At 44.4% G+C, this 14,710-nt stretch overlaps 1 protein-coding gene across 1 annotated transcript in view; it reads left to right on the top strand.

Annotated features, from left to right (window-relative positions):
* The window catches only part of EHHADH (enoyl-CoA hydratase and 3-hydroxyacyl CoA dehydrogenase), a 20,066-nt gene extending 5,852 nt beyond the window's left edge, over window positions 1-14,214 (top strand). The window contains exons 6-7 of the mRNA XM_035900049.1: window positions 4,246-4,587; window positions 12,374-14,214. Coding sequence (XP_035755942.1) covers window positions 4,246-4,587; window positions 12,374-13,644 — 1,613 coding nt within the window. The 3' untranslated portion in view covers window positions 13,645-14,214. The remainder of the gene's footprint in view (window positions 1-4,245; window positions 4,588-12,373) is intronic.
* The last annotated feature ends 496 nt before the right edge of the window (window positions 14,215-14,710 follow it).

Below are 14,710 nucleotides of genomic sequence, written 5' to 3'. Positions count from 1 at the left end.
ATTAGTGGTAGATTTTCTGTATATTGCTGGTTGGAGTTACCCCAGTAAAAATGAGTAAAATGTCATTGAAGGCATTTCACATCACACCATATACCAACTCCAACAGGACTTTAAAAATGCTTTCAGACCTTTCCAACAGCTTTATTGGCACTCAGTGTGTGCTTTAACAGTGAAAATACTGACAAGTCAGCTAATCTTTATTTCTTTCTTGCTTGGAAAGTTTCTCATTAGACCTTACAGAAGGCCGTGAAAAGTTTTGATGCACCATTTAGCCTCAGGTTACCTGATAATTTGAAAGAATGATGTACCCAGAGTCCATATGCTCCTTTGAGTCATTCCTGGCTTTGGCCTTTGCCTAAAGTTAATGTAATTCTCCTGCCATAAAAAGGCAAACCAGCACTTTTATTTCTCTACATCATGCACTATCTCAGGGCTGCAGAAGATATGACAGTCTTGCATAGCTGGTCTGGTTTTGTTCACACTGAGTTCTGGTTTCAGTGAATGTTTTTCAGATAATCTTAATAAAACCAGAGACAGAGTTGCAAAGAAAAAAAATGCCATCACAAGAGTCCACTGTCTTTGTATGGCAAGCAGCGTTTTGTTTCTGATGAGATTTTTTTTTAAACATGAGGCTAACAACCGCTGGCTTCCTAAAGAGCATTTTGGCTAAATAACTAGTTTTGTCACTGATGGCATTTCTATTCCTGGGAAAGCTGTACTGCAAGATAAGTCTCAAAGAATCAATTCAGAAATTATTTTCTTCTAAAGCTTTCTCAGTGCTGGAGCTGCAGTATCTCATGGCAAGAGCTCAGTCTCAAATGGCTGTCCTGAAGCCTGGGTCCTTGATTATTTTGATGTGCAGCTGGCAGAACTTTATGATAGGTATGTTGGGAAGGCATCTTCATCCATACATTTTTATGGATTATTCCTAATGATCCTTCAAAAGGAGTTCTGAAACAATCCTGAATAAGTGGTTATAGGAATATACAAAGATAATTATTGCTTATAAGTTCAATTTTTCCTTGAAAAACAGTAATTATATATTGCAGGTAGGAATTAAGCATATGTTCCTGTCCTCCTTAAGCAAAAGAAAATATCTTCATGTTTGAAGGCATTTTTTAGGAGGAATAGTCAGGAGACTATTCCTTGGAGACAAGGAGAATGTTCTTTCATTAAATGTACTTGATAATCACTGCACTAACTCAAAGCTGCATTGCATGATTTGTCCGCCTGATGGCATCACAAAATTGAAAAATGGCTTGTGGCAGGCAGCAGCTTGCAGCTTACACTGCCCACCTCTTGCTGGCCTGCTGTAGTCTTCCTCAGCTGGAAGAGAAAATGGCTGATCCTTTGCACAGCAGACTCTGAAGCTCTCCCTTCATCATCCCTTGCTGACCACATCTGCTGATTGGCCTTTATCATCTCAGAGCGCAAAAGTATCGATGGCTTGCACCAAAAAGCCAAGGAAAATCATTCAATTTAGACCTAGCTCAGGCCCCACAGGTATTAGACTCTGCATGGAAAGATGATTATGAGTTGCTAACTGTAAGCCACTAGGAGTAACTGTGGAGGAAGCATGTGTTTCTTCTAAGTCTCATAAAACCCAAACAAGTCACAGATACCACTGGTTGGTAATTGCATGCTTTAAATGGAGACTGTTGGAGAAAGGCTTTCAATTACAGTTGCAAGGGCCTTTAGTGCGTCATCTCTGGGAAGATGTACGATATAAAGATGTGCAATATCATCTCTCTCCAGGGCTCATGATTCTTTAGGCAGGTCTAGCAGAGTGCCCCTTTGACACAGTCAGGGTCGGCAAAAGGTCTGACATAAGCTGGACTTGTCTCTGGCAGGCCTGAAAGCACTGCAAGCCTGAGGAGCAGGGGTCCAGTTTCAGCTTTGTTTCTCAGAAATGCACGAGCAGTTCACTGCAGCAGGGAGACTGTTAGGCTAGCCCTGCCTCTTGCGCATGGTGTCCTGTAATATCCCAAGGGTTTACAACTCTGGGATGATTTTTTCTTTTTTGCTTTAATAGCACAATATTTGTGGTTGCTTTTGCCGATAGAAATGTTATAGACTTGATCTGTCCTTTGTGGCACCTGGACTACAAACCATAGTATTCATCATGTTCCTGCTGCTTTGATTTCAGAAATCAAGCCACAGGTGTCCCACACTGATGTCCCTTTCCCAGGTTTGGATTCAGATCATTTTTTCCTGTTCATAAATATGCCCTTGATTCTTACTAGCATTGCAGAAGTAAAGACACTACATGGAGATGCTCTAGAAATATTTAGTTGTAAGCTAAATGGGGTTTGCCAAGTAAGAGTTTTATTACAGGACCCTTAGGAGAATAACTTTTCTTTTTTTTTTTTTAACTCTGAGGAACTGTCTCGTGTCCCCTATCATCATTTGTGCTTAAAAGTACTATTTGCTATCAGAAGACCAAGCTTAAAGGCTCCCTGTAGTATTCCTCTTTTACCAGGCCTTTCCACATCAGAGGTATCATATGAAGTCCCATGATCTGTCCAGTCTTAAGTAGCCTTCCAGCCACTAGATCTGCTTTCTGGGACAAACCTGAGGTTTCCTCTTGTGATGAAGTGAAACCCACTATTTAAGTCCTAAATAAAGGACTGTGGATAAAGAGCATTTCTGGATTAAACACATACATTTAGCAGAGACACAAAGGATTCCAAAATAAAGGAACGTTATCCTGACTAAATCCTGCAATACTGGCAGATACAAACTATATTCACTGTTAATGTGAAAATATTTTTATGAACTCTGATTACAAGGGAAGCTACTTACACAGTGAGTGTTCATCTTTTTGTGTTGTCTAAAAGGTTTAATTAAAAAGCCTGAGCTCTGAAGACTTATTTCAGGAAATCGGCATCTTAACTCATCCTGGAAACTCATACTTCTGTTTCTTTTAAATGTGGCTTGGTCTTGGAGGAAGCGCTAGAGTCAGGACATGCTCTTTGGGCAACCGTGAATGCAGTGCTGCCATTATTCCTGCTCTTCAGCATCCCGTGTGCGATTCCCTGCTCCTGAGTCTTCTGCTGATGCACTGGCACTTTCCTAACTCAGACATTGGGAAGAAAAAGGGGAGCTGGATGCTATCTGCCACCTTTGAGGGAATTGTGCTCCTGTGGTAGAGCTCAGATAAGAGAAGCTAGGGCAATGAAACTGTCTACCAGAGAGCTTCTCGGCATAAGGTTCTCATTAGAGGGGGCTCACCCTCCTGCCTGCTTTGGTGGCAGTCTTGAGTGCTTCTGGGAACAGCACTGCAGCAGTCAGCAGAGTAACATTGCTACACAGTCAGTTAATCTGGATGTGGTTATGATGACAAAAGGGTCTTTGTGAAAATGTTGGAATATTAAGGGGATACATCCTGAATTTCTGATTTTGTTCCCCTACGGTTTTTACTGAGGCAAGCTACCATTAAGAACACAGGAACAGCCAGAATATGGGCAGATCAGAGATCTCCTAGCAGGCACCAAGGTTTGTAGTTCTGAAGAGGATGGAGACAGAATTTTGGCATCTGAAATGTAACTAATTTCTCTCAATTAAAATCCTTTCTAGGTATCACCATAGCAACCTCTGTCTGTAATGAGCCTCCTGTATTTGTGTGGCTGCTTGATTCACCCCTTGCTGACACAGAAGCATGAACTCTCTCTTGTTATTCATTTGCTCCCCAACTCATGCTGCGTGAGCTGTCCTCTTGGTTAGTCCCAAAGTGAATAGAGGGACTCCTGCTGTCAGGGAAGAATTGAAGTCAGGGTTTATTTCCCAGTCTGTCTTATAAATGCCTGGGTCAGGACCCTGGCTGGAATGTGTCTGGCTAGCAAAGTCGATTGGGCACTGATGGAGGAAAACTTTAGTACTGAAGCTTATAGAAAGAGCCATATGAAAGTGGCAGCTGGGACTGTGGAGTAAAGAAAACTGGAGAAGTCAAGGCACTCTGTGTAGCTGAGAAAAAGGAAGGAATTACTTCTTTGAAATTGAAATCTTGCTTTTTTGAAGTCTGAGAAGGGACTTGAAAAATTGTAATTGTCAGAGCAAGCAGAAAGCTAAAGAGAAATGTCAGACAATAATTCTAGACCCAGATCACTGTGCCATGCAAGCCCCAATGCAGTGAGCTTGGGAAGAAAAGAGGTAGACTGCATTCCCAGCCTATGTAGAAAGGGGTGAAAATCTGTAGTCTTCCAGATGCAGATGCTTTGTTCTGTAACTCCATTTTTCTATCCCCAGGACAGCCATTGGGACCCCGCAGGCTCAGCCTGAAGCCAGTTCCAGAATTGCCCAACATGGAAGCATTTCTCAGTGAGGCTCTTGTGAAGGTGAAGAAACAGGCCTACGGATGCCTGGCTCCAGAGCTGTGCTTCCAGGCAGTCAAAGCTGCCACAGAGCAGCCCTTTGCAGATGGAGTCCGGAGGGAACGAGAGCTGTTTAACATCCTGCTGACTTCAGGCCAGGCCCAAGCACTGCAGTATGCTTTTTTTGCAGAGAGAGCAGTGCAGAAGTGGACAACACCCAGTGGAGCTTCATGGAAAAGTGCTTCCCCTCAGCCCATCCACAAAGCAGCTGTGATAGGTAAGAGAATGAAAAAGCTGTTGTGGTTGCTGACTACACAGCTAACAGCAGAGCTGAAGGGAAGTGGGATGAGCATAATTGGGCTTTACTCATGGCAGAAAGCTGAGGTGGGATTCCCTAGCAGTCAGTCGCCAAAGTCACTGGTAACCATCGCAGGCAAAGATACTCCACACCCATAAGTGACATGCAGGGAGGGAAGTTGTTACTGCATTGATAAGCTCAGAAATTCAGACGGCAAGCCACATCCCACTAGATTGTTACTTGATGCCACCTCTTTCTTTGGAAGAGTAACTTCCTCTCACTTCAGAGACAGCCTCACCTGTGGACCATAAGCAGTCTGTTCCCTTTTAAATACTGCTATGTTGTCCTGGCTTTATTGCATGTTATAAGCATGTTTGCATGAAATTCTCCTCCTTCTGGTCTAGTTCTGTATTGCAAGCTCATGTGCATTCAGGGATATATTAATACAAAAATGTTTTGACAGCTGTATTTAAGAAGATTTCATCTCACTGGGATCCACTCCTGCCATTTTGTAGCCCAGCAAGATAATGCCTTCATTAATTTTTTATAAGAGCAATTTAAATAAAACCTTTGATGCACTGCTGAGATTTTAAAAAAAAATTATCTTTCAGCTCTGCCTGTTGTTAGTAGCACTCAAAAAATGGTTAGATAAGTAATGGAGCACTTGGAAAACATCCATTCTGTTTCAGAGAAAGCTCACCAGATCAGCATTGCTCTTTCCTGGGTACTTCTCAGGACTCTTGTGCTCTGCAATATGAGTGCTTTGAAAGCTGATTTCAGGCCATAGAAACACTTTTTTTTTTTTTTTTGAAGTTCCCTTCTTTTCATTCGCTCCCATGCTGTATTTTTAATGAAAATGATTTTTAAACATTGGTCCACAAACCTTCTGAGGAGGATCTGTGGCTGTTATAGCATTCAGGTAAAGGGGCATGAATTATTGCCAAGTTTATCACATGACTTGAAGAGCACGTATTTAGGACACATGCAATACCAGACAGGGCAGTCCTGCAATGTGTACTTTGGCAGGAAGGGCTTGCATTGAAGCTTTGTAGGAATGATCAGGTGACTAGAACAGGCATTCTTTGCTACATCCTGATAAATCATGCCAGAATAACACACCTGCAAAGTTCCAATTGCAATGACAGTTTAACCAGAAGGGCTGCTTAGATCTGATCTGCTTATTTTGGTGCTGTAACTGAGCTAGAGAGAATTCTAAGGACAAATGTAATCTCTATTTGAAAAGTTTCTAGTAGAAACATAATCTGTATCTTACTTGCAAACTGAACTGGCTGGGCTACACCTCCTATCCATTGAATTAAATACTTGCATCTCCTCTCCAGACACAGTTCTGTATTCTAGTCTGAAATTGTCCCAACCTCTACCCCCAATTTTCTAGTGTTGTAGCTGGTTACAGCTACAACAAGTCAACCCATACTTTTTGCAGAATAAATAAACTTAAGTGCTTTGATACTTCTGCTGCAGAGCACAATCTGTCACACTCTGGTCATTTTCATGACTCTGAACTTCCCCTGATTTTTCAACACTTCATAAAGCACACATAGCCAAAGTAGAAACAGTATTCCAGGAGTAATTACTCTAAGACCAGGTACCAAGACATTTCTTCCTTGCTCCTACTTAGTATGCTCAGGGTAACAGCTAACTTCCATATTAGCAGTGTTCAACACATCCTGTTAATTACCTACTGGCAGGGAGCAGCTGCACCCCAGGGATGGGAAGCCAACAGCAATAACGCCTCCCAGGGTGGGAACCACAGAATCTTGGAGGCTGGAAGGGACCTCCGAATGTCATCTTGTCCAACCCCCCTGCTCAAACAGGGTCACCTAGAGCCAGCTGCCCAAGACCATGCCCAGACAGCTTTTGAATATCTCCAAGGATGAAGACTCTACAACCTCTCTGAGCAAACTGTGCCAGTGCTCAGATGAAGACTCTACAACCTCTCCTGGGAAAACTGTGCCAGTGCTCAGGCATGCCCGCAGTAAAAAAAAAAAAAAAAAAAAAAAAAAAGTGTTTTCTTATGTTAAGATGAAACTTCCCATCCTCCCATGTTTCAGTTTGTGCCCATGGCCTCTGGCCCCCTCACTGGGGCCACTGAAAAGAGCTTGGCTCCATCTTCTTTACACCTTCCCCTCAGGTATTTATATACATTGGCGAGATCCCCCTGAGCCTTCTCTATGCTGGAGTCACAGCTCGCTCAGCCTTTCCTTGTGAGACACGCTCCAATCCTTTAATCATCTTAGTGGCCCTTCACTGAACTCACTCCAATAACTCCATATCACTCTTGCACTGTGGAGCCCAGAACTGGACACAGTACTCCAGATATGGTCTCACCAGTAGAGGGGAAGGATCACCTCCCTCAACCTGCCAGCAAGACTCCTCCTTCTTTGCCGCAAGGTTATATTGCTGCTCATAGTCAACTTGGTGTCCACCAGGACACCCAGATCCGGAGCCCAGAACTGGACACAGTACTCCAGATATGGTCTCACCAGTAGAGGGGAAGGATCACCTCCCTCAACCTGCCAGCAAGACTCCTCCTTCTTTGCCGCAAGGTTATATTGCTGCTCATAGTCAACTTGGTGTCCACCAGGACACCCAGATCCTTTTCTGCAGAGCTGCTTTCCAGCCAGTCAGCCCCCAGCGTATACTGGTGCATAGGACTATTCCTCCCCAGATGCAGGACTTCACACTTACCCTTGCTGAACTTCATGAAGTTCCTATCAACCCATTTCTCCCTCTGGATGGCAGCACAACCCACTACTGTATCAATTATTTACAGTACCTGAGCAAGGCAAGCAGGGCAGACCCAGAGATCATGGCCAGGATCTACTAGAAGTACTGATGATCAAGCAAAGTTCCCATGACAATGCACATTCAAGGTAAAGTTGGGAAGCCAGTCTGCAGGCTGAGGTCTGGATCAACAGTGTCTATAGCCTGGCACAGCCACAGTAGGACACCAGAACTCCAACATAGGTTAGGAAGGGACTGAAGGCCCAGGTCTGAGCTTAAATGGGCCTCCAAGGCCCATGGGCAGTGCATGTGGGTGGACGCTCCAGGTGTAGCTGGTCAGTGTCATTAAAGCTTATTAGTGCACTCGGGGCCTTGACACTTACCAAGACTCTTAATGCCTCTTCCGAATCACTGCTTCTATCAATACAGCCCCCATAGCCCACAGTTACAGCTTGCTTTTTTTATGCTAGTTGTTCACATTATACTTCATTTGGTAAGTGACATCTCCTATTTTGGAGGTTATTGATCACCTCCTTTTAACTCTGAATCCCACACCATATTAAGCGTCACTGCTTTCCATCACTTTCTGCCATCCCACTGTGCATATTCTCCCTCCTTTGGAAGGTTTTCCTCCTGTTTTGCCTTTTCATATCAGTGAAACTGCAGGTCTGTTAAAGACAGGTGTAGAACGTGCCAACACAATCATATTTTTTCTTTCAGGCTGCTATAACAAAAAGTCATTCTCCAGATAGTACCATGCTGTACAGTATCTCATAATTCCACATTCTTGATTTTAAGAACATTCTTGCAGCACCAGAAATCAAAATCTTAGAGATGATTTTTGAGGGACTGACACCTTTTAAAATAGTGCTGCTCATCCATGTAGATACTGAGTCTACCTAGGTGATCCACAGTCTGTTTATTTTCACTGCAGAGGAGGGCAGTCAGTGCAAGATGTTGCATCCATTTTGGATGGTCAGAAATCATGCAGACCCCATTTTCCAATAGACAGTGCTGTCCTGTTTCACGCACTAAACCCATGTTGCATTATGCTGCTGCTTCCAACTTTTATCACTGCACAATGGGAAGCAACTGAGAAGATCATGTTGGCTTCCTCCTCCTTCGGTACCTTTTCTATAGGCACAGAGGACCCTTAGGGTGCGGAAGCAGCGCCATGAATGCAAGGGTAGCCTTGCTTTGTGGCTCCCCTGCCTGTCCAATATTAGCAGGAACTTGTTGGAGGGAGCCGGCACATTGCTTGCTGACCACGTCTTACTGTAGATTCAGCATCAAGGATGATCTATCATTTTTGTGGGCATGCTTGATAGACAGCGTCACTGATGAACTGGCAACCATTCCTGTGCAACTGGCTTGCAATCAGCTGCCTTTATCTGCAGTTTACTCGCTGAAAGACTGATAAGCAGGTAACACCCAGCTATGTGGGATCCCTCATGCTCTGGCCTATCTGTCCTTGACTGTCTTCAGCCACATGCAATGTCACCTATTTAATTTGCTTATCCTTGTTCTGAACTCTTGGCTCCCATCTCTTTCTCTGGTTCCTCGTCACCCAGAAAAAAGAGGAGTTCTCTGTCCCTTCTGCAGTCTTCCCATAGCTCCCTGCTTGCCTTGAGTATCACATTATTTCTGCTTGAAATTAATACCCTGAAACAGAGAAAGAAGCAGCTCCAGTCTGCAGCAGTCCGCCACTGCCAATTGCTCATTGTTATTTTTAACAGGAAAACTGGAAGAGTCTTTGCATATTTTTACCAATCTATAAAGTGTGTTATTTGCATTGCCCAGCATTTTAAAGTCCAAATATTCGTTATAGTTCAGAGTATTTCCCACTGATCTGTATTTTTCTAGTGTGTGTGACTGTACACGCATTGCTTTGTACATATTTCAAGTTCATTTGTTTTGAATTTGTTTTAAAGGTCCTTCAATTAATTTTGCATGATTTTTCATATTCTGAGTACCTCGTGACAGATCAATAATTATCAGTCATTATTCACTCAGCTTGCCCAGCAAATGGATTTTTCATACCCATATTTGGTCTGAAATTACATGGGCTCAAGTGTAGTTTTATTTATGTGTCAAAGCTACATTTCACAACAGAAGACCAGAAGCAAGATGGCTAGACACTGTTCTTTTTTCCTGAAGCAGATTTCAGTCTTCTTTTGAAAGATGTGCCTTGGACACAAAAGATGGTAACACAGCTCTGAAAACTGTTCCCTCTGTGGAGGATAAGAATATAGGGGTTTTTCATGGTTTGAGGGAACTGAGAGCACTATTGAGGAAGTAAACAGAACATACAGTAGAAATTCTGGAGTAGTTTTAGCCGTGTTTTGGTCTGTGTGACCTGAGCTGAGCATGCAACGTTTCCCTTTCTTTTTCTTCGACACATGTAAGGCCCAATGATTCCCTACCATTTTTTTCTGCTCTAATATATTCTTCCCCAAGATCACTCGGCTTTATAAAATTGAAAAGGGGAGTCCTCAGGAATGCTTCTTTCCCTGCTACGTAGCCAAATCTCTCCTTAGTTTTATAGCCCAATTTTAGAAAATATTTCCAGGGGAGTCATGCTGTGCAAGCTCTAATGTAACAAAACCCTTGGGGCTTTCATTACTCTCTCTGCCAGCTTCATTAAACATCATTTCATACAGGCCACTGAAGAGTTATGTCGTAAGTTGAGAGACAGCTTTTCTAGGTCAGAAACAAGCTTGGCAAGCTCATATCTTATCTATAAGCCTATTCCCGTGGCCTAGAAAGTGAAGTACTACAAGCATTTATGCCTGTCTATCGTGGGTTGGCTAAAACCTAGATGGGAGTACTCATACTACACGTGGACAAAAGCAAACAGGGGAATCGGCTGACAGCACTGCAGAACCTCCCTTGAAAAGAAGGCTGGAGAACCACTACTCAGGGAAGAGGTTTTGATTTAGGAAGAAGTAATGAGCCTGAAGCTGAGAGGAACAGGAGTTAATAAGGCCCAGGATGTGTGCATTATTTCTTCAGCAGAGCTTGGAAATTCTAGGGATAAATCCCAGGTCTTCACCCTGGTAAGGAAGGACTTCAAGAGGGGGCCGTGAAGATCCCAGATGTGGAATAGCAAACCCTTGATGTCTAAAAAGAGCCTTAAAGCTGAGGCCAGGCTTGGTGGGTATGCATGAGGTGGTGAGTTACCCTCCCGCCCTGTCTGAGAAGAAAGCAGCCTGTGTAGCTCACCAAAGTCAGGGAAAGAACTGTCTCTGATTGTCCCTGCTGCCACATCCAAGCCTCTGGGTACTGAGCACAGTGGGAGGAGCCATTTGTATTTGGGGAACTGATTCATGTTATTCTAGTTTTATTTTCAAATTAGTTTCTCGTAGTACTTGATTATGAAGTAACAAATCTAATTTCCTAGAAAGGAACTTCAGCATTTGCTTGGGAGTGCAATGGTCTATAAGCAGGCTGCCAGATAGTGATGTCTGTAAAAACCATCTTCATGTGGCTAAGCAGGGAATGTTTTAAATGTCTTCTGTGTACACAAACTGAGGGTGGACAGATCGAAACCATGGGTGTGTAGCTTGCAGGAAAAGCATACTACCTTGTTTGACCTTGATTGGGGAAACTCGTGTTTTGCTGACGACATAATTTCAGCTCTTCTTTACAAAGCTGCTTTAGACAAATTTTTTAATCCCCTTGTTTCTGTTTATTTGTTTAGCTGACTTTCATTTGTAAACCTGGGATTAAAAAAATAATTTTTACAGAATTATAACAAACCTGTACTTTGTCTGGTTGTTGCTTTATTTAGGATATTAATAATCCTCCCATTCAGATGCTTCACACTTTTAAAGCTGGTAGAATTGTGCTAACCTTCTCTTACTAGTTTGTATTAACTTAGTCTGAAAAGCCTCCATCATGGGAGAGCAGGATAAATAGCGTGGGTTGTGTATCACAGGAAAGTGTAAGCATGCAGCTTCATTTAATGTAATAGAGGGCAGAGCTGGTGGAAGGGCTCAGGAGGAGGTAAGGGATCAAGCCAGTAATCTCTACACTGGTGGTATGAGCTGATAGTAGTGTATTTATGGATCTTGGAGAAAAAAATACGGCTTGGATGGATGCTCAGTTACAGGAATTCTGGGCAAGCACTTTAACTGCGTGGTTGGACAAGGAAGACTGTGCCTTTGAGAGTCTTCAGAAGTTAGGAGTAGCCTGTGTTGGAGGACTTGGAGAGTTCCCAGTAGGCAGAAATGCCTGATACGAAGTGTGAACAGCAAGCAAAAGGCTACTGATGTTCCAGAGTGATTAAAAAGGAGATAGAAGATGTTGCAATCTGGATTAAGAATACTGTGTTAGTTCCATCCTGTTTGACCCGGCAACAAGAGACATACAAGACATTAGAGACAAAGCTTAGAGAAGATCAGTGTCCAAGATCAGCTGAATTTTCTTTGCTTCAAAGATTACGCAAAGTGCAGAGGGAGAAGAGGAAGAGGACAAAAAAGAAAGCTTGGCAGGAGGGAGGAACCAATTGTCTGAGTTTTGCTGGTGTTAAAATCTCTGGGTGCAGTGTCTTTGCTTATTCTTCTGTGAGTGCCCATAAAGGACCATCTCACAGGAACAGAGAGGCACTGATATCCTCAGGGTGATGCTTGCCTGGTAAAAGTTGTTAGCAGGGTTGAAGGTGAAACTCAGATCTCCTGTCTTTGATCCCCAGGTTCTGACTCTTAAGTGATGCTGGTTTCCATAGGTATAAAACTTTGCAGGGAGAAGACATGAACCACATGATCTGCACCCACTGCAGTGAATCCCACTGATAGTTTGTAAGCTTGAGAGAACATCAGCTTGCCTTTATGCTACTGCTTTTCAGTCATTTAGGCTCCTTTTTCCCAGTCTTCAGTTCTTTTTTTCTACCTGTGCACCACTCATTTTGCACACGCTTCCACTTTTTATGCTGGAGATACAAAGGAAATGCTACTGTCAGGTGATTAATTGTAACATTTTCTATTCATAGTCTCTGATTCTGTCTCACTTTTATCCCTAGGGCTGGGAACAATGGGACGAGGCATTGTGACTTCTCTGGTTAAGGCCAACATACCTGTGGTAGCCCTCGAGCAGAATCTGGAGTATCTGAACACAGGAAGAAAAGCTGTGATGCTCCTTTTGGAACGCGAAGCTATGAAAATGGGGCAGGGTGCCCATACCCTGGATTTCCATAACCCTGCACACCTCCAGTTCACTGTGAACTTTGATGTGTTGCGCGATGTAGATCTAGTTATTGAGGCTGTGTTTGAGAACATGGCACTAAAGAAGGAAATATTCCACAAGCTATCAAAAATCTGCAAGCCAGGGGCCTTTCTGTGTACAAACACATCAGCCCTGAACATTGATGAAATAGCTTCTGCCACCAGCCGCCCAGAGCAGGTCATTGGCACACACTTCTTCTCTCCTGCTCATGTGATGAGGCTATTAGAAATAATCTATGGCCATCACACATCCCCCACCACCATTGCCAGTGCTATGCAGCTAGCCAAAGCACTGAAAAAAGTTGGAGTGGTGGTAGGGAATTGTTTTGGGTTTGTTGGGAACCGAATGATGTATCCATATGTTCAACAGGCAGTTTTCCTTTTAGAGGAAGGAAGCAAACCAGAAGCCGTAGATCAGGTTCTTGAAGATTTTGGGTTTAAGATAGGACCTTTCCGAATGTCTGATCTTGCTGGGCTGGATGTGGGCTGGAGGTCTCGAAAGGGCCAGGGCCTCACCGGGGCCTCGCTACCTCCAGGAACACCTGCCCGCCAGCGGCATGGCCATCGCTACAGCCCACTGCCAGATCTTCTGTGTGAGAATGGCAGGTTTGGCCAGAAAACTGGAAAAGGCTGGTATCAGTACGAGAAGGCTGGGGGCAGGACAGCCAAGCCAGATCCATGGCTTCACGACTTCCTGGCCCAGTACAGAGACACCCATCACATCAAGACCCGCTTTATAGACCAGGAGGAAATCCTGGAGCGGTGTTTGTTTTCCCTCATGAATGAAGGGTTTGACATCCTGGCTGAGGGAATAGCATCTGGCCCGGAACACCTGGATGTAATTTATATCAATGGCTACGGGTGGCCAAAGCACAGGGGTGGCCCCATGTTCTATGCTTCCACCGTTGGGCTCCCTCGCATTCTGGCTAAACTGCAGAAATACTCAGAGGCCCACCCTGATGTTCCTGGGCTACGGCCCAGTGCCTTTTTGAAAAAGCTGGTAGCTGTGGGGAACCCTCCCCTCAAAGAGTGGATGTCCTTCCTAAGCTGGCAGAGCAACAAGCTGTGATTTCGTTGATGCCTGCTATATAAATTCAATGGAGGCTGATCTCATGAAATAGGTGCTGTAATTGCACCATCTTTTCCAGTCAAAACCAAAGTGCTACAGGCTCGTAAATGATGTCACTGACCTTCCTGGGCATCTGCAGAGAATAACTTTGTCTGATGATTGATCTTAATCTCCCTCTTGCTGCAGGTAACCACTGCCATCACCCACCCTCCCCACCACCAACCTTACCCACCTGCTTTGCACATTGCTGTGTAAAGGCCCATCTCGTTTTGCTCTGCCTTCAGGTCTTCACAGCTGTACACCTCTTCCAGTCTGTCTTTGTGGAGGGGAGCGAGCAGCATCCACAGCCCACAAAGCACATTGGGGTAGGAGGCAAGAGAGAGATGATCACAATTCACCTGAGACTGACTGGATCTACCGGATCCTGCCCTAAGGCTATTTCCCAGTTTGTTCAGGTCTTTCCTTGTGCAGCCCACCTCCACTAGATTCCCTGTCTCTCCCAAAGACAGCCAGCTGGAGCCTGCTCCCTTCCTGCTGCTGGGGGAGAGATGGCAGAAGGGGTGCAGCACCTTTCAGAGGTAAAGTCACATGAATTGGAGAGAGCAGGTTTGGGCAGAGAGCAAGGGGCAGAGCTGGTACCATCCTTGCTCCCTGCTGCAGGGGAAATTCTAAATGACAGAAAAACCACAAACACATTGACCTGACTAACCTGCCCTGTGGCGTTGGCTCACGACTGGCCTCTTGCATCCAGACTCCATCCTCCATTATCGTTATCCCCACATGGCTTTGTCCAAGCAGAAACATCTTCTGGCATCTCTTAAGGATGGATACATGTTGCCATCACTCCCCCTATCTTGCCTGCCTACAGCTACCAGGTCTTGGGGCTCAGCATGCTCTAATTGACCGGAATGAAGCCTGGCCTGGCACGCACCAGGTTTTCACGTGGGCAGAGGACATGCCAAGAAGTATATGGTGCAAGAGCTGTGTAGGCTGGAATGTTGCTGCAGGCATGCAAGGAGGTGGCAGGTCTCTAGCAGAGAGCAGAGTGAGCCAAACTTGCTCCAGG

Source organism: Egretta garzetta, unplaced genomic scaffold (genome assembly GCF_000687185.1).
Source record: "Egretta garzetta isolate BGI_Z169 unplaced genomic scaffold, ASM68718v1 scaffold448, whole genome shotgun sequence".
NCBI classification, from domain to species: domain Eukaryota; kingdom Metazoa; phylum Chordata; class Aves; order Pelecaniformes; family Ardeidae; genus Egretta; species Egretta garzetta.
Note: the sequence above shows the minus strand (reverse complement) of the source record. Positions and strands in the feature narration are given on the sequence as shown.